The sequence below is a fragment of the Ictidomys tridecemlineatus genome, chromosome 16, assembly GCF_052094955.1.
Source record: "Ictidomys tridecemlineatus isolate mIctTri1 chromosome 16, mIctTri1.hap1, whole genome shotgun sequence".
Classification (NCBI taxonomy): Eukaryota; Metazoa; Chordata; class Mammalia; order Rodentia; family Sciuridae; genus Ictidomys; species Ictidomys tridecemlineatus.
In genome coordinates this window covers 28,137,393-28,163,571 of record NC_135492.1, presented here as the reverse complement: position 1 = coordinate 28,163,571, position 26,179 = coordinate 28,137,393, and the positions used below count along the sequence as shown (strand labels likewise).

The 26,179-nt window shown below is 37.2% G+C and overlaps 1 protein-coding gene across 2 annotated transcripts in view; it reads left to right on the top strand.

Annotated features, from left to right (window-relative positions):
* Window positions 1–26,179, top strand: part of LOC144371505 (uncharacterized) — a 1,005,333-nt gene that overhangs the window by 8,113 nt on the left and 971,041 nt on the right. Inside the window, exons 2-4 of one of the 2 annotated variants that reach the window (XM_078033822.1) lie at window positions 7,467–7,593; window positions 7,774–7,834; window positions 8,406–12,851. The exons of the other annotated variant lie outside the window; for it this stretch is intronic. Of the exons in view, the coding sequence (XP_077889948.1) occupies window positions 7,467–7,593; window positions 7,774–7,834; window positions 8,406–10,227 (2,010 nt within the window). The 3' untranslated portion in view covers window positions 10,228–12,851. Of the gene's footprint in view, window positions 1–7,466; window positions 7,594–7,773; window positions 7,835–8,405; window positions 12,852–26,179 lie in introns of those variants that run through there. 2 annotated transcript variants of the gene reach the window in all.

The following is a 26,179-nucleotide window of genomic DNA, read 5'->3' as shown; positions in this document are numbered from 1 at the left end:
TTTGACAAGTGGCTCCTGAATTGTATCCGGCCAGAATGCGGCAAACTACCTGTGGTAAATTTAGGTTTACCTTGCTCTTCTTTCTCTGGTTTTCTGAAGTGGCAGTTTCATTGGTTTCTTTTAGCTCTTCTTTTCTGAAATGTGCGTTGTATGACTTAGACACCACTACATCGCCACCTCTGGTCTTCTCTATGAATTTCTTATGATGGACTTTTACATATTTTTCTTTCAAAATGGTCACCTTTTCTCTTGAGTCAACTCTTTGTTCTGTGTCAGTTCAGAGCCCTGTGCTTTATATCCCCTTCCCTGGAGGCTTTTCAGCTTCTTCTCATCTGATTTTTGCTTTAGCTCTCATGTTATTTGAGCATACATGGGATTTCACTGGTGGTGCACTTGTAGGGGTGTGGTTTATGTCCTGTGGAGTGTTTCTGTGACCCTGAGACCTCAGTGTGCTTCCCGTTTGGTTGAAGGTCCATGAAGCCCTCCTGTCTGCATCATTGTCCTGACAGAGTTGGGCTGATGTCTCTGAGGGTAATTGTGGGTTCTTCATTGTTTGGTGTGGTTCTGTATGGTTTCAGTCCTTGAGTATGCTTCTGTGGAAGTGGCAGAGACATTTCCTTTGTCTGTTCCATCACTGTGAAGACATCATAGCATGCTTACAGATGTGAATGGTGGCCTCTTTCACACAGAGACAGTTTGGGATAGTTCAGAATTCTGGGCTACAAACTTGTTGCTTTACTACACTCTGGAAGAGCTTCTGCCTTAGGTTTGTTTGCACCACCATTGCTACAGGCACGATGAATCTCTTTCACAACAGACAATCATTGCAAATGTGGCCCACCCTTCATCAAAATGTCCTTGAGCAGAACATTGGTATGTGTCTCATGACTGTATATTATGGTAGTGAACCGGCTGCTGTTAAGAAGAGCTTGACAATCATTGGATATTCATTGTTGCTGTGAGACTTAGAAAAGTAGTGCCTGCTATTTATTAACAAGATTGTTTTCAGAGTTATAAAACTTTGTAAGGCTGTTGTTTGGACACAGTGACATTTTTGTTTTTTGTTTTTTCAGAGAGAGAGAAGAGAATTATTTTTAATATTTATTTTTTAGTATTCGGCAGACACAACATCTTTGTTTATATGTGGTGCTGAGGATCGAACCCGGGCCGCACGTGTGCCAGGCAAGCGCGCTACCGCTTGAGCCACATCTCCAGCCCATGGTGACATTTTTAGGTCATTGAGTTCTTTCTTTCTTTTTTTTTTCTCATTTTTTTTATTTGTTGTTCAAAACATTACAAAGCTCTTGACATATCGTATTTTATACATTAGATTCAAGTGGGTTATGCACTCCCATTTTTATCCCAATTACAGATTGCAGAATCACATCGGTTACACATCCACGTTTTTACATGATGCCATATTAATGACTGCTGTATTCTGCTATTTTTCCTATCCTCTACTATCCCCCGTCCCATTTCCTCCCATCTTCTTTCTCTATCCCATCTACTACAATTCATTTCTCTCCTTGTTTTTTTTCCCATTCCCCTTAAAACCTCTTATATGTAATTTTGTATAACAATGAGGATCTCCTTTCATTTCCATGCAATTTCCCTTTTCTCTCCCTTTCCCTCCCACCTCATGTCTCTATTTAATGTTAGTCTTTTCCTTCTGCTCTTCCTCCCTGCTCTGTTCTTAGTTGCTCTCTTTATATCTTTTTATATCAAAGAAGACATTTGGCATTTGTTTTTTAGGGATTGGCTTGCTTCACTTAGCATAATCTGCTCTAATGCCATCCATTTCCCTGGAAATTCCATGATTTTGTCATTTTTTAGTGTTGCGTAATACTCCATTGTGTATAAATGCCACATTTTTTTTATCCATTCATCTATTTAAGGGCATCTGGGTTGGTTCCACAGTCTAGCAATGGAGAATTGTGCTGCTATGAACATTGATGTGAAAGTATCCCTGTAGTTCGCACTTTTAAGGTCTTCAGGGAATAGTCCAAGAAGGGCTACAGCTGGGTCAAATGGTGGATCCATTCCCAGCTTTCCCAGGAATCTCCATACAGCTTTCCAAATTGGCAGCACCAATTTGCAGTCCCACCAGCAATGTATAAGAGTACCCCTTTCCCCACATCCTCGCCAGCACTTGTTGTTTGACTTCATAATGGCTGCCAATCTTACTGGAGTGAGATGGTATCTTGGGGTGGTTTTGATTTGCTTTTCTCTGACTGCTAGAGATGGTGAGCATTTTTTCATGTACTTGTTGATTGATTGTATGTCCTCCTCTGAGAAGTGTCTGTTCAAGTCTTTGGCCCATTTGTTGATTGGGTTATTTGGGTTTTTTTTATTTTTAAGAGAGAGAGAGAGAGAGAGAGAGAGAGAGAGAGAGAGAGAGAGAGAAGAGTTTTTAGAGAGATTGAGAATTTTTTTTAATATTTTATTTTTATTAGTTTTCGGCAGACACAACATCTTTGCTTGTATGTGGTGCTGAGGATCGAACCGGGGCTGCACGCATGCCAGGTGAGCGCGCTACCGCTTGAGCCATATCCCCAGCCCAAGAGAGGAGTTTTAATATTTATTTATTTTAGTTCTTGGCAGACACAACATTTTTGTTTTGTATGTGGTGCTGAGGATCGAACCCGGACCGCATGCACGCCAGGCGAGCGTGCTACCACTTGAGCCACATCCCCAGCCCTTATTTGTTTTCTTATTGCTAATTTTTTTGAGTTTCCCAGCACCATTTGTTGAGTATGCTATCCTTCCTCCATTGCATGCTTTTAGCCCTTTTATCAAGTATAGGATAGTTGTAATTTTGTGGATTGGTCTCTGTGTCCTCTATTCTGTAGCATTCGTCCACCCGCCTGTTTTGGTACCAGTAACATGCTGTTTTTCTGACTATTGTTCTGTAGTATAGTTTGAACTCTGGTATCGCTATACCGCCTGACTCACACTTCCTGCTTAGAATTGCTTTTGCTATTCTGGGTCTTTTGTTTTTCCATATGAATTTCATAATTGCTTTATCTGTTTCTACAAGAAATGCCTTTGGGATTTTGATTGGCATTGCATTGAACCTATAGAGAACTTTGGATAATATTTTCATTTTGATGATGTTAGTTCTTCATATACAGGAACAGGGTATATTTTTCCATCTTCTAAGGTCTTCTTCTATTTCTCTCTTTAGGGTTCTGTAGTTTTCATTGTATAAATCTTTCACCTTTTTGTTAGGTTGATTCCCAAGTATTTTATTTATTTATTTTTTTTTGAGGATAATGTGAATGGGGTGGTTGCTGCTGCGAAGAACGTGTATCCACTTGATGATGGTTGATATATTCTATATATTTCGGTTAAGTCTAGGTTATTAATTGTGTTATTGAGTTCTACAGTTTCTTTATTCAGCTTTTGTCTAGTGGATCTGTCCAATGGAGAGAGCGGTGTATTGAAGTCACCGATAATTATTGTGTTGTGGTCCATTTGACTCTTGAACTTGAGGAGAGTTTGTTTTATGAACATTGCAGCACCATTGTTTGGTGCATAGATATTGATAATTGTTATGTCTTGTTGGTGGATGGTTCCTTTTAACAGTATATAGTGGCCTTCTTTATCTCTTTTGATTAACTTAGGTTTGAAGTTGATTTTATTCGATATGAGTATGGCCACTCCTGTGTGCTTCCGAGGTCCATGTGAGTGGTATGATTTTTCCCAGGCTTTCACTTTCAACCTGTGTATGTCTTTTCCTATCATATGAGTCTCCTGAAGGCAGCATATTGTTGGATTTGTTTTTTTAATCCAGGTTACTAGCCTTTGTCTCTTGATTGGTGAATTTAAGCCATTAACGTTTAAGGTTACTATTGATATATTGTTTGTACTTCCAGACATGCTTATTTATGGATTTATTTTAATATGGCTCGTTTTTCCTTTTTGGTTATATTTTTTGTTCTTCTTTTTACTGGGTTACCTCCCAATGTTAGTTTTGGGTGCTGTGTTTCAATTTCTCTTCTAGTAGTGTTTTGCTCAGAATGTCTTGCAGTGCTTGTTTTCTGGCTGTGAATTATTTTAACTTTTGTTTATTGTGAAATATTTTAATTTCATTGTCAAATCTGAAGCTTAATTTTGCTGGATACTGTATTTTTAATTGGAATCCATTATTTTTCAGCGTTTGAAATATGTTGTTTCAGGATCTTGTTGCTTTCAACGTCTCTGATGAGAAATCAGCCATTAACCTAATTGGTTTACCCCTGAATGTAATCTGCCTTCTTTCTCTCGTAGCTTTTAATATTCTCTCCTTGTTCTGTATGTTGGATATCTTCATAATTATGTGTTTTGGAGTTGGTCTACTAGGGTTTTGTATGTTTGGGGTCCTGTAGGCTTCCAGGATTTGGCAATCCATTCCATATTTCATATCTGAGAAGTTTTCTAGGATTCTTTCATTCAATAGGTTGTTCATTCGTTTGGTTTGAATCTCTATACCTTCTTCTATCCCGATGACTCTCAAGTTTGTTGTTTCTTATAACATCCCATATTTCTTGGATAGATTGCTGGTGATTTTTTAGGATTCTTTCTGTGTTGACTATATTCTTCTGAAGTTGATACACTTTGTCTTCATTATCTGATGTTCTAACTTCTATTTGATGTAGTCTATTTGTAATATTCTCGTTTGAGTTTTTAATTTGGTTTATGGTTTCCTGAATTTCTAGGATTACTGTTTGATTTTTTTTTAACATCTCTATCTCCTGGTATAGGTCATTCTTTGCCATTTGAATTTGCCTATTTAAATCATTTTCAAAGTATACTTTCATTGTTTGGACTTGCTGTCAAAAGTCTTCTCTAAGATTCTGTTCCATCTGAGTTAGGTATGCCTTGAGTTCTTTCTCTGTCCATTTTTCTGAAGCCTCTAGGTTCTCCTGTGAATTTAAGCTTTCCTGCATTGTTTGTAATCCTTTTTTCCCTTGTTTTTTCATGGTGCTCACGTTGCTTTCCAACTCTGTTTGACTGCTTTGTTTCTGTTTTCTTCTTTAAATTTGTTTTGGTTTTCATAGTTCCAATATATCTCCTTTATGTTGGGAGACAATGTTTAGAGATGTTGGGTGCTTAAGGTAAATTTATTAGTTTCATTAGAGGTCTACAGAATTTGATGGCATGTATAAAACTGAGGTTTGAACTTAGGATTTTATGATGAGGTCGGGCACTTTGATGATATTGAGGTTAATATATGTTAGCTTCTTTGGGGGGTTGCTCAAATGCAGGCGGATATTAATAAGAGAATAGACAGGAGTACTTGGGGGTATTTAAGGGCTTAGTCAGACTATGGACTGTTTCATAGTATTCATCTATTTTCATCTAGTAAGTTGTACGTAATTTGGGTGGTCATGCTTAAGAGGAAAGATGGGGAAAAATAAAGAAGTAAACCAAGAAAGATAGAGGGAGAGAGGAAAGAAAGAGAAAAGAATAGAAAAGAAAAGGAAATGATAATAAAAAAATAATAAGATGCAGTAAAATAGAAATTACATTTAAAAAAATAATAGTATAATTGTAGAAAAGAAAAAAAATAAAATTAAAGAAGAATTTTTAAAAAATTAAAAGAAAAAGTGACACTGTTAGGCTTCTATTTTCTTCACTTCTAATAGGTGGTGCTGTGCTTTCCAGGCCAAGATTTTGTCCTCCGGCTATAGGAAACAGTCTGTGTGAGGCCTCTCCCTCCTCCCCCCACTGGTGTCTCTCAAAACCTGTTAGCTTAGGTTAATTCCTGGTTTCTACTCCCCTGGCTTCTCCTTTCAGCCAGGTCTATCCCCGTGTGGTACCTCTTGGCAGTTCAAACTACACTCTGTGCCTGCAGTTTCCTGGACGTTGAGTGCGGCTTTTGGGAACCGGCACCTTATTGTTTTGATTTCCTCCGATAGCCCCTCCTCTTAGAGCTGGCAAACAGGTTTTGTTTTCGCTGCTGGTGGGAGGGAGTAGTTGGGGGTCAGGTGCCTTTACTTTTCCCCCACACCGCTACTCAGATTCTCTGTTAATCATGCCCCCGGAAAGCCAGGGAGAGATTTTATGTGATTTCCCCTCTGTATAGAAAATGGTTTTAATGTCACAGACCTGTTCTATCACTGAATGAGATGCGATCAGTCGAAAATTGGCGATGGTGACGTCAGCTCTCCAAGATGGTGGCCGCTGGCTTCCTCGGTGGTCTGACAGGTGTGGAGGAGAGGACTGGACTGCTTCCTTCCCCTGTCTCAAACCCAGAATTCAGCACTGAGCACAGTGAGGGCACAGCCGGAAGGTGCCCGCAGAATCAGCAGTGCCTTATCTCTGCATTGCTAGCTCGCCATTTCCCGTCGAGCTCCGCAGTCTCTAGCAGCGGGGCAAGTCGCTGAATAAGCAGCTTGAATCTCTGTGTGGACAAATCGCTCTCTATTGAGCCCCCAGTAACCGATCCTCGGGCGATGGAAATCCTTCCTCTAGGTTTTGGTGCACCCAAATTTTGCTGGAAATTCCTAACAAGATAGCATTTGGCCGTTCTAACTCGTCATTCACCTGCATAGTGACGCAGTACACGGGGGTGATGCACTCCATCCGCCGCCATCTTCCAAGTCCTCATTGAGTTATTTCTAAGACACATGCTATCATTCCACTTACCCCATTCTACTTTGACAGTAACCACAAGAAACTATCAAATTGTCGTGTTTATTAATACATAAATTAAATTAATCAAATAGAGAACTCATGTTTGTTTTGGTCATTTAATAGTAAGCTAGTTGACTACATTTGTTCTGGAGTAAAGCACCTGCAAACTTCTAGTTGTTCTTAGTGTAATCACACAGAATGAGCTCAATCTCCAGTTAACACATTGTGACCACCTGTGTGAAATGTTGTCTAAATGTTGTCTATGAAGGAATCTCCTTAGTGACCCCATGCCCAGAGGGTGGGAGTGGGGGCTGGTTCTAGGCATTTCTTTAAGTATAGAACAATAGACCTTCAGAGGAAACAAGACATCAGTAAATACCATGTTGCCTATATTAACCTTGTAGGTAAAGGGAGCCACTGTCGTTGACAGGATCTCTCTCAAATGCTTAGTTTCATGATTCTTGCATTTTTCTACTCATCACCTTTCTTTTCTAAAGATAAATACTATCAGAAGTGTTTATGTTAGCTCTGTACCACACAGGACATTTGTAAGACATGTAATAGAGGTGCAACCATTAAAAAAGTTAGGAGTGATCTAGGAGCCTGTCTTACTTCCTGTGAACTCATCAAAGGAAGGGTATAAATCACTATGATGTTTGCCTTCTGAGTAGCCAATTTCTAGTGTTGGAATGGGTGTAAGAAATTGAGTGCAGTAAAGATTTGATGGACCAAATCATGTAATTAATCAGGAGGCCAGGGAATCATGTGAACATCATGCATGTTGAGTGCAGATTTCTCATGCTGTCAATCTTTCCTGGCCTCCACTATACATTTGTGGGATATTTCAGATCTCAGTGACCTTTGAGGATGTGGCTGTGAACTTCACCAAAGAGGAGTGGGCTTTTCTGGATGCTTCCCAGGAGAACCTTTACAGAGATATGATGCTGGAAGTCCTCAGAGACCTGGCTTCTATAGGTAATAATGATGGTTTTAAACTAATCAAATCGGAGAACTCATGTTTATTTTGGTCATTTATGTAGAAGGTGAAAAGAAAATCAGTTGATGAATTATTGAAGTATAAATGGCACCTACAGTTTGGCAAAGCATTTCTAGCTCCTAAATATTCATAAAGAGTGTTATATTCTCTCATTTTAGGTAACAAGTGGGTAGACAAGACCACTGAAGATCAGATTGAAAACTGTGGAAGCAACCTAAGGTAACTGTACTCACAAGAGGAATTCGTGAGGGAATCTGAGAACTGTCATATAATTTTTAAAGAAAACCAACCGAAGAAGTATGCATAATTTGAAATGTATTTATTCTTATAATATTTTTTACCAGAAATATATACTTATCTGTAACAGGTATTCAGTCTTTTCAAAGTATTTGACATGCAAAAAGGACTATGAAATCGCATATGTGAATATGACTATGTGAATAATAGCCATAGAGAAGCTGTGTTGCAAAGGATTGTTTCCTTTCAATCTCTTTATTTTCAGGCAGCTTTAACAAGTCAGAAAATCTAGCCTTTACGTGATGTTGGTAGAAATGTAAAGACCTATAAATAAATAGAAAACTGTGAATGAGTTAGGTATCAATTATGTGCTGGTCACTTCTTCTTCAAAGAAGTCCTATGGTAAATTTCAAACTTTCCCCACAGAATAGTGTGGGGAAACCTTCAAATCGATTTCAATTCTTAATCAAACAAAGAAAAGTTTTAATAGAGTAAATCCATGTGACTTCATTGTGTGTGCAAAAGATTTCATATGTCTTTCATTCTTTCATAGGCATATCACATCTCACTCTGGACACAAATACTATAAGCATGAAGAATGTGAAGAGAAACCATGTGAATTTAAACAATATAGGAAATATCTGGTTTCTCTCAAAAGTGTTCACACACAAATGTTACAAACTGGAGATAGACCACATGAAAGTACAGTATGTGGGAAAGTCATCAGTTGTTCCAATGACATTCAAAGACATGAAGAAACTCATACTGGGTGGCAACCCTATGAATGTCAACAATGTGGTGAAGCCTCTTCTCTCCCAGGTGTTCAAAGACACGTGATAACACACAGTGGAGGTAAACGTTTTCAATGTGAGGTATGTGGGAAAGCCTTTCATTTCTCCTTTTTATTTAGAAGACACGAAAGAACTCATTCTGGAGAGAAACTCTATGAATGTCAACAAGATGATCAAACCTTTATTTCTCAGACAAGTCTTCAAAAGCACAGGATCACACACACAGGGAATGTACATTTCAAATGTAAGGTATATGGGAAAGACTTTGCTTATCCCAGAATACTTAGAATACATCAGAAAACACATACTGGAGAGAAGCCCTATGAATGTAAGCAGTGTTGCAACGCCTTTGCTAGATCTGGTGACCTTCACATACATGAAAGAACTCACACTGGAGAGAAGCCCTATGAATGTAAGCAGTGTAGCAAAGCCTTTGCTAGATCCAGTGAACTTCAAATACATCGAAGAGTGCATACTGGAGAGAAGCCCTATGAATGTAAGCAGTGTGGCAAAGCCTTTGCTACTTCCCATCAGCTTCATGCACATGGAAGAACACATACTGGAGAGAAGCCCTATGAATGCAAACAATGTGGAAAAGCCTTTGCTACATCCTCTGAGCTTAAGAGACATGGAATAACACACACTGGAGAGAAGCCTTATAAATGTCAACAATGTGGAAAAGCCTTTGCTAGATCTGGTGACCTTCACACACATGGAAGAACTCATACGGGAGAAAAGCCCTATGTATGTAAGCAGTGTGGAAAAGCCTTTGCTAGATCTTGTGAGCTTCGCACACATGAAAGAACTCATACTGGAGAGAAGCCCTATGTATGTAAGCAGTGTGGAAAAGCCTTTGCTAGGTCTAGTTCCCTTCAGATTCATGGAAGTACACATACTAGAAAGAAACCCTTTGGATGTCAACAATGTGGAAAAACATTTGCTTCATCCTGTAATCTTCGCAGACATGAAAGACTGCATACCGGAGAAAAGCCCTATGAATGTGAACAATGTGGAAAAACCTTTACTGCTCCCTATTACCTTCAGATACATAAACGAACTCATACTGGAGAGAGGCCCTATGAATGTAAGTGCTGTGGGAAAGCCTTCACTTGGTCCTCTCACCTTCACTCACATGAACAATCTCATACTGGAGAGAAGCCCTATGATTGTAAGCAGTGTGGCAAAGCCTTTGCTACATCTAGTAAACTTCAAATACATGGAATAGTGCATACTGGAGAGAAGCCCTATGAATGTAAGCAGTGTGGCAAAGCCTTTGCTAGATCCAGTGAACTTCAAATACATAGAAGAGTGCATACTGGAGAGAAGCCCTATGAATGTAAGCAGTGTGGCAAAGCCTTTGCTACATCTGGTGTCCTTCACAGACATGAAAGAACTCATAGTGGAGAGAAGCCCTATGTATGTAAGGAGTGTGGCAAAGCCTTTGCTAGATCTTGTGACCTTCACAGACATGAAAGAACTCATACTGGAGAGAAGCCCTATGTATGCAAAAAATGTGGCAAAGCCTTCACTCAGTCCTCTTACCTTCACTCACATAAACAAACTCATACTGGAGAGAAGCCCTAAGAATGTAAGCAGTGTGGCAAAGCCTTTGCTAGATCCACAGACATGGAAGAATGTATACTGGAGAGAAGCTTAATGAATGTCAACAACGTGGAGAAGCCTTTGCCACATCTTGTTGGCTTCACACATGTGAAAGAACACATACTGCATAGAAATTGTATGAATGAAAACAATTGGTAAACTCTTCTCTTATTACTGTTTCACTCATATACATGTAGGAAGTTTACTGGAGAAAAATCCTTTGAATGTGAAATATGGTAAATCAATATTTCATGTCATCCTCAAAGACAAGAGATGCTCACACTGCTGAAAATGTGTGTTTGTGTGTGTCTGTGTGTGTGTATGTGTGAGATAGAGAGAGATCGATCGATCAATCGATCCACTGGGGATTTAGCCTGGTGGTGCTCTACCACTGAGCTACATTCCAGTTCCTTTTTACTTTTTATTTTGAGACAGGGACTTGCTGAGTTTCTTAGGGTCTTCATAAGGTGCTGAGGCTAGCCTCCAACATTGATTCTTCAGAATCAGCCTCTGGAGTCTCAAGAATTAAAGGCATACACCACCACATCCAACTGAATAACTCTTTAAATGTGAAAAATATCACAAATCATTCCATTTTCCCTGTGGCCTTCAAAGCCAGTTCACTCACATTGAAAAACAAACCCTCTGAATTTGGTGGATTTGCTACATTCTGTAAGCTTCATTTCATTTCTTATATATGAAAACACTCATGCACAGAAGCCCTGTGAATGTGAGAAATGTGGGAAGTCTTCTAGTTTTCTCATTTTTTTCTTAAGAACTGAGAATATTGTTTTGGAATAAAAAGAATAAATCCTATGCAAGTAAGAAATATAAAGGGTTCAGCTGTTCTAGTTTTGTTCAGTTGTATGAAAGGACTCATACTGTAGAAAATGCTGAGAATAAGCCATGTGGGGCAGTATTCAGCTTTCAGAGTTTTCTCCAGAGGCATAAAAGAATTCACGTCTGTGAAAATCCTTTTTCTATCTTTAAAAATTTCAGTAATACTTTCAACTTTCCAGGTCCCTTTGAACAGCATTTAAGAAATCACACTGGAGAAAAGCCCTGTATGTAGAGATGTGGTGAGAACTTTGCTTGTTTCAGATCCATTTGAACTTGTTCAGACTTGAGGAAAATTTTATTTTATTTTATTTTATTTATTTATTTTGAGATAACCACTGTAGGTGTGTGAAATGGTGTGTGCCTTCATTTCTTTTTTCTTTTTTTCTCTTTTTTCTTTTCTTTTTTCTTTCTTTTTTTCTTTCTTTTCTTTTTTATTTATTTATTTATTTATTTTTTTAATCTATTTAGAGCTAACCAAAACTGCATCCTGGGTTGGAGAGGAGCATTGCATCAGCATTAAGATTTGAAGGCAACATGTTTTTCTGGGTTAAATCTCTCTTATTGTTAGATTCTATTTTCCTGTATTTTAAGTCTTTTGAGTCTAATGTTGCATTACATATTGTGTATGTTAGTTTAGGCCTCTCTACTCCAGTCTTTGGTACAGATTGGTGAAATGGCTCTTCTGAACTTCTTTCCTCTCTTTGTTCAGATTTCACCCAGGAGTGCTCTAGCACTGAGTTTCTCCACAATCCTTTTAATTGTTATTTTTTGAGATGAGGTGAGGCTGGCAGCTGGGACCATAGGGATGTGTCTGTGTACCCTGCAGCTGGCCTCTTCCTTTTCCTTGTTTGCTTATTGATCTATTGATGACTCTGGGACCATTACAGTTGTCACTTTTGCTTGTTCTAAGGCTCATGTATTGTGCTGTATGTAGGCACATTAAAGAGCATTATAAGATAATATCATTTGTGTATATTGTTTGGAAAGGCACTTTCTCAAAATATATTTTGCCATATACTTGAGTTGCTTTCTCTTTTCTTTTCCCAGTTCTGGGGACTGAAACCTGCCTTGTGCATGCTAGGCAGGCATTCTAGCATGGATCACTCCATATCTCAGGTAGTGAGTTTGCTGCAGCTGTGAGTGTGGACTCCACTGATAACCACATCAGCAGATGCAGCTCTGCAGGTGTGTGCTCTACAATTGCAGCTGATCTCTTTCTTCTTAGAGACCTTTTATACCAGTGATTTTTTTTAAAAATCTACATCCAACTTAGGTTTTCTCCCTATGAATATTACTCAGGTGGAATATGCCAAAAAACCCAGGCTTGATTTCTCTCTGTGTTTAGAGTACCTTAGTAGCCCTGGGAAAATTGTGTGATGGTTTTCTTAATACACACTGCATGACCAAAGGCTTGGTAAGGAGCATCCCAGTCTGATGTCCTAATACAGCGGCTCTCCCTTCTTCACCAAATAATCTTAAAAAAGATTCTCAAGAGACCTTCACCATAATTTTATTTCAACAGAATGTCAGGAAAAGATTTTGCAAAGATCTCACTGTGGGTTATAACACAGACTTCTGCTTTTGTGGCAAACCTTGGAAGACCTCTGACCAATCTTACAATTGGTACACAAAGCACTTTCTGTGAACTAATCAAAACAACAAGAACAACAACAACAACAGAAAACACCTTTATGTATACCCCTACAAAAAATATAAACCTCCATCCCTGTCCCACTGGATGTAAATAAAGATCAATGAAATTCCAAGCAGTGATCCAAACAATTTTGTGATACCCCTCAGAACCCTGCAGCTAATCAATGTGCTCCTGGAAAATTCCTTAGGTGTCTAGCCTCATGTGCCCTACATCACTAATAAAGCTACAGCCTCTAATCAGGTGATATTGTGCAGTACTTGCTGTGGAGAGGGCTGTTTCTTCTCATGCTAAAGAATTCAGTTACTTGTCCTAAGGATTCAAAGCCTCCTGAGCAAAACCTCACCAACAACCTATTCAGGTGTCATGGATCTTGTGCGATCATTGGTAAGAGTTCCTTACATACTTGTGTCCAAATATTGAAGTTTGCCAACATGCCAAAGATGGGTTGATTGTCACTGCTATCTCTGTTCCAGCCTTTTGCTGTGTCTCAGTGCTCATTTGGAAAGGAAGGCCAAAAGAGTGTGCTGTGGCTCTTCTGTTTTTGATAAATATAGCCTAAGCCATCCTGTAAAACTTCTTCTTTAAAAGATAGTTTTGAACGCTTCCCAGTATTTCCAAAAACTTTCTTTGCAGCTAATGAGTCAGTGTGGCAATTTCCTAGTTTTACATTTTTGATTTAGAAGAAATATTGCATAGAGGTGTGTGAGCACTTGACGCAGTCTGGACTTCTTTGTAATAAATCCATTTGCCAAAGGCAGTAGTTGCAGGCTTGTTTTTGGGCAGTGTGAGGGACTGGAGTGAATGCAACTTCCCTGGGGTGTGGGCATTGTTTGTAGGAGTTCAGTCTTGGTGAGTACATCAGTGTAGGAATCAGACTCATAGGAGGGCTACAAAATCTCCTGACAGGACCTCCCTGTCCCTTTTAGACAGTAGTGTTGTCATGTGAGCTGGCATGTGGATGGCTACCTTCTAATGGATTTGGGTTTGTAGCTGAGCAAATAGTGAGAATGTACAATGATTAAATGAGAATTAAAATATTCTTTGTCATACCAAAGACATAATTTGGGGGCCAAACATAATAACAAGTAACCTTGTGGACCTTCAATCACATATTTTCCTTCATGTATGCATTTTCTTACAATCTTTTGTAGTGTGATGCTTATTTTGAACAAACTGCGATAAACATGGAGAAGTTTATTTAATGGTACAGTGTACTAGAAGTTTTAAAGACTTGCAGCAGGCTTAGATTCCACTATTGTTGAAATTTTATGAAAGACTCTGAAATTCTCAAAATTATTGAGAATTCCCACGTGCTGTGGAATACACCTGAAATACCAGTGGCTCAAGATTCTGAGGCAGGAGGATTGTGATTTTTTTTTCACTTTTTTTTAAAGAGAGAAAGAATTTTTTAATATTCATTTTTTAGTTTTCAGTGTATACAACATCTTTATTTTATTTTTATGTGGTGCTGAGGATTGAACCCAGCACCCCATGCATGCCAGGTGAGCACGCTAACATTTGAGCCACATCCCCAGCCCATGTTTTCATTTTTCTTAAAAATTTATATATATAAACTTTTTTTTCCCTAAGAATCAAACCCAGTGCCTCCCACATGGTAGGCAAATTGTCAACCACTGAGCCACAACCTTAGCCCAAGTGTTCTGATTTGTAAGGTGGCCTCCCTGGATAACAAGGAGTAAAGAACTCAGTGAGACCCTGTCTCTAAGAAGTAACTCAAATAATAAATAAAAAAGAAGGCTGGGAGGTGGCTGAGTGGTTGAGTTCCACTGAGTTTGATTCACAGTACCCTGAAGAAAAATGCATTAGGAACCAAGTTTTAATAAGCCGTATGATGGGTGGATGGGCTTGTTCATTATATTGTTTTATTTTTTGGATTCTTAGGCATGGTTTACTAATTCAGGAACTCTGTAAAATTCACCAATTCAATATAAAGCAAGTGTATGGTTTTAAAAAATAATAATATATCAAGGTCCATGAGGGCAGCTTCCTGCTCTGGGAACCTCAGTAATTGGTAGTCATCACAACAGGCCATAATGTCCTTATCATAAAGAGTTTGTGAAAGCTTCTATTGTGCAGGAGTCTCTGAATGTGCTAAATGTGCCTGTCTTTTCAGAGCCTTTTGGTGGAGGAATTCCACATGGAGGTCTCTGATTTATAGATGATGTCATTGGGGAGCTCAAGTGAAACTGATAAGTGAAGAACACATTGCCACATGGTCAAGGGCAGCCTAAAAGGTGTCAGATTTTCATGTCTTCAAGGAGTGTGTCAAGCAACCTTGGAGGAGGATGTCAGCAATTTACTATGTGTCCTGCAAAAACGTCTCCGCTCAGGTCATTTGTTAAAAGCTAATGAGTAGTCTGAAAATTTATTAGATCCTGTTAGTGATAATGACAATTTGCATTAGAATGCTATTGAAATAGAGAAAACAGAAAATATTAGCCATTTCTGAGGCCAAAATACATACCAGTTGTGATTAAATAGGATCAGTAATTTTCATTATATTTGGTATTGGGTATGGATACTTACAGACGGGACCAGATCATCAAAGTAGCAGTAATCTACCCAAGGCAAATGTTGAGATAGAGAATATCTGTGTTTCTGTAGTTGGTATTTTATTTTTTCCTCTTTGATTATCAGTGACTGTGTTTAAACATTTCAGGATGCCCAGTTAGAACTCTAATTTTTCCATATTTAATGAATTAGAAAATGTTAGACTATTAAATATTCTGAGAAGCACATCAGATTTTATACGAATTTTTAGTTTCCATATACCTTGTTTTAACATACCAAAAATATATGAAGTGATTTAATTAGAGATTGATGCTGTTTATTTATTTGTTTTTGTTACTTGTGATGCTGCGGCAAGTGTGGCCAAACTAGCAGGTCTGGCCAGGTTTGATGGGACATTGGAAGAAATAAAGAAGATACAACATCTGGGATCGGGTGGAGCACTGCTTTATAATGGAGCAGCAGGTCTAAAGAATTATGCCAGGGGGGCTGGGGATGTGGCTCAAGTGGTAGCCCGTTTACCTGGCATGTGTGGGGCACTAGGTTTGATCCTCAGCACCACATATAAATAAAATACAAGATGTTGTGTCCACCAAAAACTAAAAATATAAATGAACAAATATTAAAAATCATCTCTCTCTTTAAAAAAAAAGAAAAAAAGAATTACACCAGCAATCTTTATTGTATATCTTTCGTTGATTATATTAAAGACTATGCAAGCATTATTCTTTGTATTTATGAAAGTTAAACAGTTAGCAACAGTATGCAGCTATTTCCTCTGTTACATTCTATAGTTGGATTGTGCAATGTTAAGAGCTCTGTGCAACTCTCAAGAAAGTCCATTCTTTAAAGTTACTTTAAAGCATCTTTTAAAGCAGTGGAACTGGTGAAACATTGTGGTTGACTTAGCAAGAAACTTTGTGCCTGAGAATAAGGTCAAAGCTGAAAAGTCTCCCACAACAGAGTCTCCCCCATGGAGAACATTGCCATAGCAACCAGGCATCTTATAGTTTTGCATAGAAACTTTTCCATTCACCAAGCATGTCACTGCCATTACGTCATTAGAGACCTCCATGTCAGACACTTGTCTCCCAATCACTGTCCTGGTCTCCACAGGGGATTGAACCCAAGGCTGCTTTACCACTGAGCTACACCCTCAACAAGGCTCCCCCTCTTTTTTTCTTTCTTGAGATAGTGGTGGACTCTGTTGCCCAGCCTGACCTCACACTCATCTAAAACTAGAGCAATGTGGTCTCTGAACCTTTACCCCAATGGCAGTCACATTTGCTGGGAACTCAGCTGAAGTGGTTAAATTAATGACGTTGAAATTCTATAGAATGTGACTACTGTTTCCAACCCATTCTACCAGGTACTGTTTCCAACCCATTCTACCAGGCCTGGTAGAAATTTGCAAGTCCATTTTTATGTTTCCAGATCATAAGAAAAAATATTTTTTTTTTCAAATTTTCACAGATGTACCAATATCACACAGACCCTAAGTACTTGTTTTTAGGGCAGGGATTATGGGAAGTTCGTTGGAATTGTATGGATCCATCCTGCCTTCTAATATGTCTTCCCTGTTTTCTCTCTCACTCATTATAGTACAAGGGGTTCTTAACCACTAAGCCACATCCCCAGACTCTCTTTCATCCCCATGACAGTAGAATGCATATATACATATATACACACATTTTGGTATATCATACTTGCATGGGATATCATTTCTCATTTTTCTGAGTGTACATGTTGCAGAATCATTTTAGTCATGTAGTCAAATATACACATACAGTAATGATGTCTGTTTCAATCTACTGCTATCTATCCTATTCCCACATCCCTCTCCCCTCCCTCCCATCACTTCCCTCAAGTTAATGTAAGGTAAAGCTATTCTGGGCCAGTGCCCCCTCGCTCCTTAATTAGAATCAGCATAATAGAGAAAACATCTTTGGTTTTGCGAGACTGGCTTATTTCATTAAACATGATATTCTCCAACTCCAACCATGTACTAGAAAGTGTCACAATTTTAGCATACTTTCAAACTGACTAATATTCCATTGATTATATATACCACATTTTCTTTATCCATTCATCTTTCGAGAACCACCTAGGTTGGTCCATACTCTAGCTATTGCAAGTTGAGCTGCTATAAACATTCATGTGGCTGCTGAGGAGTCATACATGTGAAAATATTTTTTAAAACAAGTTGCTGAGCAGGAGAGAATATTTTACATTACTTATTTTATTATTTCATAGTATTCAGAGTATAAAAAGAACTCTAGTGACTCCATAATAAAATGATCAACAAAATAAAAAATGAATTCTGAATTGTGAACCCCTCAGATATTTTTGCTACTCTTTATGGTGTTTTCTGAGAATGATCTTCAAAATGCTAATTGTTACTTTTTGCTCCCAGTCATTTGGAAGTTTCTAGAGAAAGGGTGCCCCTTTCCTGCACTAGGCTTAAGTTCCAGTGGTTTTGCTAACTTCTGTTGCTGGAAGAATTGCTTCTCTCTCAACTCAATTATAGGTATCAAAGGGGAAAATTAAACAAACTACCAATAGACTCAATAATATTTGAGCACTTTCTGAGCCCTTACCTACCCTTGTTCACCCCAGTAATAATTCCAGGCCTTTCAGTTGTTTTTAGATGTAGTGTCTCCATGTACTGAGCATCTAAAATTAGTGACTTCTGTTCCAAGGGGTATATCCTAAACGTGCAATTTCTATAAGCAACAGAGACAGAGCATGTGCAAATATTCATACATTACAAATATTTGGATTTGCATTGTTTGTAACTACTTCCAAATACTAAAATTTGCAGCAGTAGTGTTAAAAATGTGTTAGAAACCACAGATTCCTGTTTCACCACAGAAAATACAGTACACTCTTCTTCTAGCTACTTGACAGCCTGGAATATAACACACTTGCCTCAGAAATTTAATGCATCAGTCAAATGAAAACTTTTCTTCACCCTAAGAAGTCTTGTCAGAATGCCTATGATAAAAATCTGAAAGATAGGGGCTGGGGTTCTGGCTCACTTATAGAGTGCTTCCTTAGCACATGGGAGGCACTGTGTTCAAGCATCAGAACCACATAAAAACAAATAAATAAAATAAAAGTGATTTGTCTATCTATGACTAGTAAATAAATAAGTAAAATATTCAGAAGTAAAAAATAAAAATCTGAAAGTAGGTACTCCAGAGCATGTGAGCATGAATATAAAGATTCACTTGTAAAAATGCTGGTGAGAATATAAATTGAATAAAGCTATTTTTGAAAATGGTATTAAGGTTCTTCAATAAGTTAAAATAAAAATGTCATATGATTCAGTAGTGGTAATTCTTGGTATGTATCTAAAAAAAATGGAGTCATTAGATCATAGAAAAGACTATATTTTCATTGTAGTATTTTTTACAGAACCTGGTAAAAGACCTGAAGTACCTTTAAGGTAAATGGTAGGTTGGGCATGGTGCCACATACCTGTATTCCCATCAGCGTGGGAGGGTGAGACAGGAGAATCATGAATTTAGAGCCAGTCTCAGCAAATCAATGAGATCTTGTCTGTAAACAAAATATAAAAAAAGGAGCTGGTGATGTAGCTCAGTGGTTGACTAGCTCTTATTTCAACACACAGCATAATAAATAAATAAATAGGCTCAACACATTGACCCTATGCTATATTTTCCAAGAAGCAATTCACTTGCACCCTTTCTGGATTAACTGGACAGAATGTGTTACATTCTTTAACAAATTATTATCTGCAGAAGAAATGCAGTTTCAAAATAATGTTTGCAAGAGGAACACAAGTTACACTAAAGGGGAGACTTTCGTGATCTTGTTAAAGACCAGATTCTGGAACTCAGGGAAATAAAGATAATTCCTACTAACCATAAAATCTGCAAGAGTTTTTGATTAAGAATTCAATTATAAATCATGAACATTAGGCTAATTAACCTAAAGTTTTCATGGCACTGGTTACTTGAGAGTTTGATATTATCCTGCTGTCAGTCCAAAGTCAAAAAGTGTACCTGGGCAGGATTCTTTAGAATCTTTTTTAGATCTCTAATAAAAATGGAGAGTAAGAGAGCCATGCTCTTTTCTTTACAGAGAGGACACATTCTCTCTCTTTAAAGTGTCACCTTTTTCTTCCTTCACATCACTTCTAATAATCTCATTGTGTCTGGTTTTTTCTCATGTGAAATGCTCACAAAGAAAAAGCAAAATCTATAAACTGCCATCCAGTTTTTGGAAGAAAAATTAGAAATACTGCATCCATTTTAAATATAGCATAAAATAGTTGATAAGGGAAAGACGGAATGCTGGCATTAAAATTGTGAACAGAGCTGAGTGCAATGGTGCACTCCTGTAATCCCAGGGTCCTGGAAGGCTAAAGCAGAAGGATCATGAGTTCCATGCCAGCTTCAGCAAGGGAGAAGTGCTAAGCACTTCTTTAAAAAAAATACAAAATACTGCTGGGGATTTGGCTCAGGGGTCGATTGAGCCAATAAGTTCTAGAATGACTTGTTATCCAGGGACAATTAATAGGCTGGAACTCAAGATTCAATCACAAGTTCCACAGAAATCATATGGAAAATAGCTGGTGTCTTATAGATAATGTGGTTAAGTTGTTCCTGCACCCTCTGTCTGACAGGGTCACAGCATGGGAGATGCTGTGGCAGAGCTACACCATCTGGAAACTGAAACCATGGGGAAGGTTAAATGTATTGTTTATGATACTCATGATATGGATAATAGCGTATACATCAATCAATAATAAAAGTACATGTTGATGGAAATGGCAGGAAAATTCCCAAAATGAGACTAAAGATACACTTAAGACATGCCTGGAGATGTGTTTTAATATCTCTCAGGACACAAACAATAGCGTTATTCCTCAAAACTTTATGAAGAAAATCTTACAAATCTCAAGGTTCTTGAGGAAAAACTTAACAATTGGCACTAAGCCCCACATTTTAAATCTACAATCTGTGCTACAGCTTATGGGCCTGTGTTCAATTTCCTTATGTTTTAATTACAGGAAATGTAAAAGTTAAAAGGGAAGATGATAGGTATCTTGTAACATATAGTAAATGTAATTTAACTAATTGTATCACCAGATAATATAGAAAAAGGAACGATGATGCTCCATAAGCCCTCCTTTATTACCAGGAAATATTTCAGAGCCATGGTAGGCTGATGCTGCTTTTCAAGTCTTACAACAAATACACGCCCAGCCAGCGAGACCTAAGTGTGCTATTGGACTCATAATAGTGAGAGTTGTTCCCTTGGTTTCTTTTATTGCTTCCATGAAGACAGCTTTGGTGGCCATATCTCAAATATTTAACATGCACATTTTCTTAATTATTTGGCTCAGAATACTTTCAAGGCTCTTCACAATCAAATAAATGTTGATGAAAGGATTGAGACCAAGCTAAATGCCTTAGAGACTGCTGTCATGAATATAGATAATGCACTTTCCACTTTGAAATTCAAGGAAAGACTTAAATGTCATGCTAGCTATAAGTATGTGTGTGTTACCGCTGCCAAATGTAATGCTTCTTAGTGGTATTGGAGAAAGCTTCAAAACCATTTGTTGCATATTTGGCAGAAGAATGCTTGGATCTTTTGGAGCTGCATCATCAGATTCAAGATACAAAAATGTAAGATTGATTTTTCAGATCCTACTTTCTTAGCTGATCAAATACTTAGAGTAAAACAGCTTTAACCCTGGAAACATTCTTAAACACTCTGCATGGTATATTCTTGTATTATTCTCATTGCTACTTATTCTCTCTTGTGTTGTAATTGTAGGATGTTGTGCCCCTAGAAGAAGAATTCAGGGACTCAATATAATGACCCATCAACTGCTTTTTCAAAAAAAGAAGAACAGATATGTGGGAAGCTCTTCTGAGTGACCCATGCCTTCCAGTCCTGAAGCAGGAGGCTCTGACCAGTCACTACATTCGTGGTGACTTGGACATTGTCCCAGCTCAGATATAGAGGGGGGTCTTCAGAAGTAGGCATTATTTATAAGGATTGACTTACCCTCATCGTCCTTGTAACCCTGCTCCTCTGGCCTTTTTTGAATAGAACTTTCTAAGAACAAGAGTCTTCCAATGAAAGCTCTCTTCTGAATGTGGTCACTTTCTCACCAGTCTCTCGTGACTTTCTCTTGCCCTCTTTTTTGGGGATCCTGAGGTCAAGAGTGGAGAGCCATCCTGAAGCTTGTTTGAAGGTAAAGTGTGTCTGTGTTTTGTTTGGTGTCCCTGGAAATTCACGTGAGTGCCCTTAAGTTCAGCTGACTTTGCAGGTTATGAGTGGCAATTTGTAACTGCGTGGGCAGCAATTTGCCTGACCTGCATGGGCAGCAATTTGTAACTGGTGTTCAGAGGAATTACACACACACACACACACACACACACACACACACACACACGCAGACACACTGCTTATATTTTTCAAGAGTAAAAGCTGAAGCAAAAATGCCCCTGAGATGACTAGATATCCACAATAAGGAAAAATGTATTTGGATACGTACCTCACATTATGTACAAAAGTAAAATTAAAAAAGCATCAAAGTTCTTTGTGTAATAGCTAGAAGCATAAAAGTCATAAAAACAGTTGACGAAATTTTTATTACTTTGGATGTGGTTATGGCTAAATAATATTTGTATTTATTTTAATCATGCCACTCAGATAGAATAATCCCCATTTAAAAGTGGTATGATTTCATGTCAAAATAAACATTAATATTATGTGTAACTGAAATTCAAAAATAAAAAATAAAATTTAAAAATGTACCTCAGGGGTAAAGCACCCCAGAGTTCAATTTCCAGTACCAACAAATAATTAATAAAGGAACAAAGACATTTCTCAATGTAATAGGCTTAATTTTGACTCTTTCAAGATTAAGCCTATTAAAAGAGAGGTGAAAATGAGAACCTTTTTCATGATAATTCATAATTTGTTAAAAAATATGCCCACAAAATTATAAGATTTCTCTTTTTGTTGACTCAACAATACATTCATGACTACATGAAGAAGCGACAAGTATATAGATATTATTTGGGGTCAGAAGGTAATTAGTTAATATTATTTCTTTTACAGCCCTTCAGCTAATATGATTCCACACAATGCTATGGATCATTTGGCTCTAGAGGAATAATCTGTACTCTTGAGAAATTTCAATTTTATTTAAGTCTATAGATTAAAAAAAATGGATGTCCAGATTTGACTTCTACAAGGTAAATGTGGTTGGAGTTTTTCAGATAGAAGTCCCCACTGGGGACAGTGAAATTTCAAATAGTATATACGGAAGGCTAGATGAAGTCTATAGTTTAAGAAAACATATTGGCTAAATTATAAATATATTTTTCTTTACCCTTCACAAAATTTATTATGCCACATCATAAACCTCATATCTAAAATCCTGTAGATACTTTCTAAATATGTGGCATTATAAGCAGTATCTTTTGGCACCTGCCTCTAATCCCAGCAGTTTGGGAGGCTGAGGCAGGAGGATCACATGTTCAAAGCCAGACTTAGCAATTGGACTCTAAGTAAAATTTTTAAAAATGCAGGGAATGTTGCTCAGTAGTTAAGCTCCCCAGGGTTCAATCCCTGTTACCAAAAAGAAACAAAGAAAATTTGTCTTTTCTAAGAATCCATTGTTCAATGCAGGATCATGAGATTTTTACATGTTTTCTGCCAAGAATCTTGTAGTCCCAATTCTCATATTTACACTTCTATTTAAAATTAATTGTGTAAAGTGTGAGATAGTGTTTGAGATCATGTTCCAAGTTTTATATGGGTAGTTGTTCCAGATGATTTGAAAGCATTTTTCTTATAATGTTTTCGAATTCTCCTTGAAAAATAATCGACCATAAATATAAGGATCTATTTCTAAATTATATTCCATTTACTTATTTCTTTTTGCAGTAATGAATTTGAATTTAGAAACACTCTACCACTGAGATTTATCCGCAGTTCATTATTTCTTTGGTTTTGAGACAATATCTTGCTATGTTCCCAAGGGTGACCTCAAATTGTCAATTCTCCTTCCTCAGTCACCTGAGTTGCAGATACTATAGGCATCCACAACCATGCCTGGCAATATTATTCCATTTAATCATTTTGTAAGTGTGTCTCAGTACTGATTTCAATAACATTTTCAAAATAGCTTTGATGAAAATGTACTATATATATATATATAATAAAGGGTCTCTGCATAGTATTTTAACACATACTCCACATCCACTGATGAAATCCCTTTCTCATTTCCCGACTTCACTCTTTACCCTTTAAAAATCACCAATCTAAATTCAAGTTTAGCCTCCCCCACATGAGGGACAGCATGCAGTGTTTGTATTTATGTGTCTGGTTTTGTTTCATTTTGCCACTCTACCCTCCAATTTCACCCAATTGGTTGCAGGTGGCAGGATTTGATTTTTATAGATGTATGTCTACATATATGCCATATTTTCTTTATCCATCTGACCCAAAATTCCTAGGTGATTCTACATCTTTTCATTTGGGATATGCCTCAATAAACATGGGCATCCAGGTATCAGATGAAGGTTTCATTCTTGTTCATTACATACTACCATGTGAGATACCTGAATCACAAGGTAATTCAATTTTAGTATTATTTAGTTGAGATACAAAAGACTTAACCAAAGCCTCATGTGCTTGGCAAACATTTGACCATTAGACTACATCACAGTGCCTTATTTATTATTATTATTATTATTATTATTATTATTAATTTATTTATTTTGAGAGAGTGTTACATTAAGTTTCTTTAACCTCACAGCAGATTCAGGATCCTCCTACTGTAGTCTCCCAAGTTGCCTACTTTACAGGCATTTATCACCATTTCTGGCTTCCAGCATATTTCTTTTTTATTGGAATCAGGATTTTGCCCTCTTTGACCTTGAATTTGCACAAGTTGGCCTTAAACTTGTAATCCTCTCTTTTAGCTTCTTAAATATATGGGATTAGTTGTGTGCCATGATCCAAGCTATTGTTAGTGTTTTGAATAATATGCACAGTTTTTCATATCAGCTACCCAATTTACTTGCACACACCAGTGCCTAAGTGTTGATTTTTTTTTTACATCCACATTGTGTTTGTCACTTTTTTAATTTATCCATTCTTACTGGGATGTGATGCACATGCAAGGCAAGCACTCTACCTACTGAGTTATTTCCCCAGTCTTCCTCATTGTATTTTTTATTTGCATTTTCCTGAAGGCTACTTTTATTGAATATTTTTCTTCATGTTTGCTGGAACTTTTTGTTTCTTTTGAAAAACTGTCTACTTCGTTTGCCCACTTGAATGGCATTACTTAGTTTTTGATTGTTTGTTTGGTTTTATGATTATTTTTGTTCTTTACATATTCTAAATATGAAGATTGTATCAAACACATACTGGGCAAAGATTTTCTCCAATTTTATAAGGATTCCCTCCCCCCTTTTTTCTTTGCTGTTCGTCAACGTTTTAGTTTAATGGAATTTTTAATCTTTACTTTTTGTGATTTCAAAATTCTGTCCAAAACATTTGTTATCTTTACAAGAGTCTTAAATTTCTTTGCTCTGTTTATTTTGTAGTTTCACAGTCAGGTCTTTTACCACTTTTGAATTTATTTTGAACAGGGTGAGGAATAGGGATCCAGTTTCTTTGAGTACTGAAAGTTTATAATGAGCTTTAAATTTGGGATGTGTGAGTCTCCCAATTTTGTTCTTTATATTTTTATTGAAAACAAACAAACAAACTGTATTTGGTATTTGAGGTTGACTGAACTTCCATATTCACTTTAGGCTTATTATTACATCTTTTTCAAAAATGACATGTGGGAATTTTGGTAAGGTTTACATTGATATGTAAATCAATTTGCATCTTACCATTTCAGCAACATTAATCTTATCAATAAATAGTCAATGCCTATTTATTCTTTTAAACATTTTCTATAGTATTTTCTGCTTACAAGACATATTTGTTAATTTTTTGCTATGTATTTAATATTTGATACTACCATAAATGAAATGTTTTAAAGTAATTTTGCTTTTAATATTTATTGTTCAGCTACAAAAATTATATTGATTGGTGCTATATCCTGCACAAATGCTGAACTTTTTTATTTAAATCATTCTTTCTTAGAGACCTTAGGATTTAATTCACACAAAGCTATCTATCTGTTTTTAGAGTTAGATATAGTTTGATAGTTTCACTTCACATTTCTAATATGGAATTTTGTTGTTGTTGGGTACCAGGGATTGAACTCCAGAGCCCTTGACTCCCGAGCCACATCCCCAGCCCTATTTTGTATTTTATTTAGAGACAGGGTCTCACTGAGTTGCTCAGCACCTTGCTTTTGCTGAGGCTGGCTTTGATCTTCCTTCCTCAGCCTCCCAAGTCACTGGGATACAGGTGTACACCAACCATGCTCAGCTCTGATATGGATGTTACTATTGTGTTTTTTTACTGATTCATTCTCTTATTAAGTCTTTTGATATTTTCTATGTCTAAGTCAGTTTTGATGGATGTTATGTAAAAATTTGTTCACATTCAGTTTTCATATTTTGACCTTAAATTTTTCTCATTTTTCTGTGGAGTCTGTATTTATTGTCTCACTTTTTTTTGATATTTATTAACTTGAGTACTCTCTCTCTCTCTCTTTGCTTGGTTAATTGAACAATCAATTTTGTAAATGTTTTGAACAATCAAGTTTGTTTTCTTAATTCTTTTGTTTATTCGTTTTATGCTTGCTCTATTCTTTATTAAAATTTATCCTCTGCAATTTGATTACAGCTTGCTTCTCTTTGTCTAGTACTGTGTAAATTTAGGTTTTTGTTTCGGCAGTTTTTTTTTTTTTTATAATGTAGGACTTTGTGGTTATGAATTTTCTTCTGA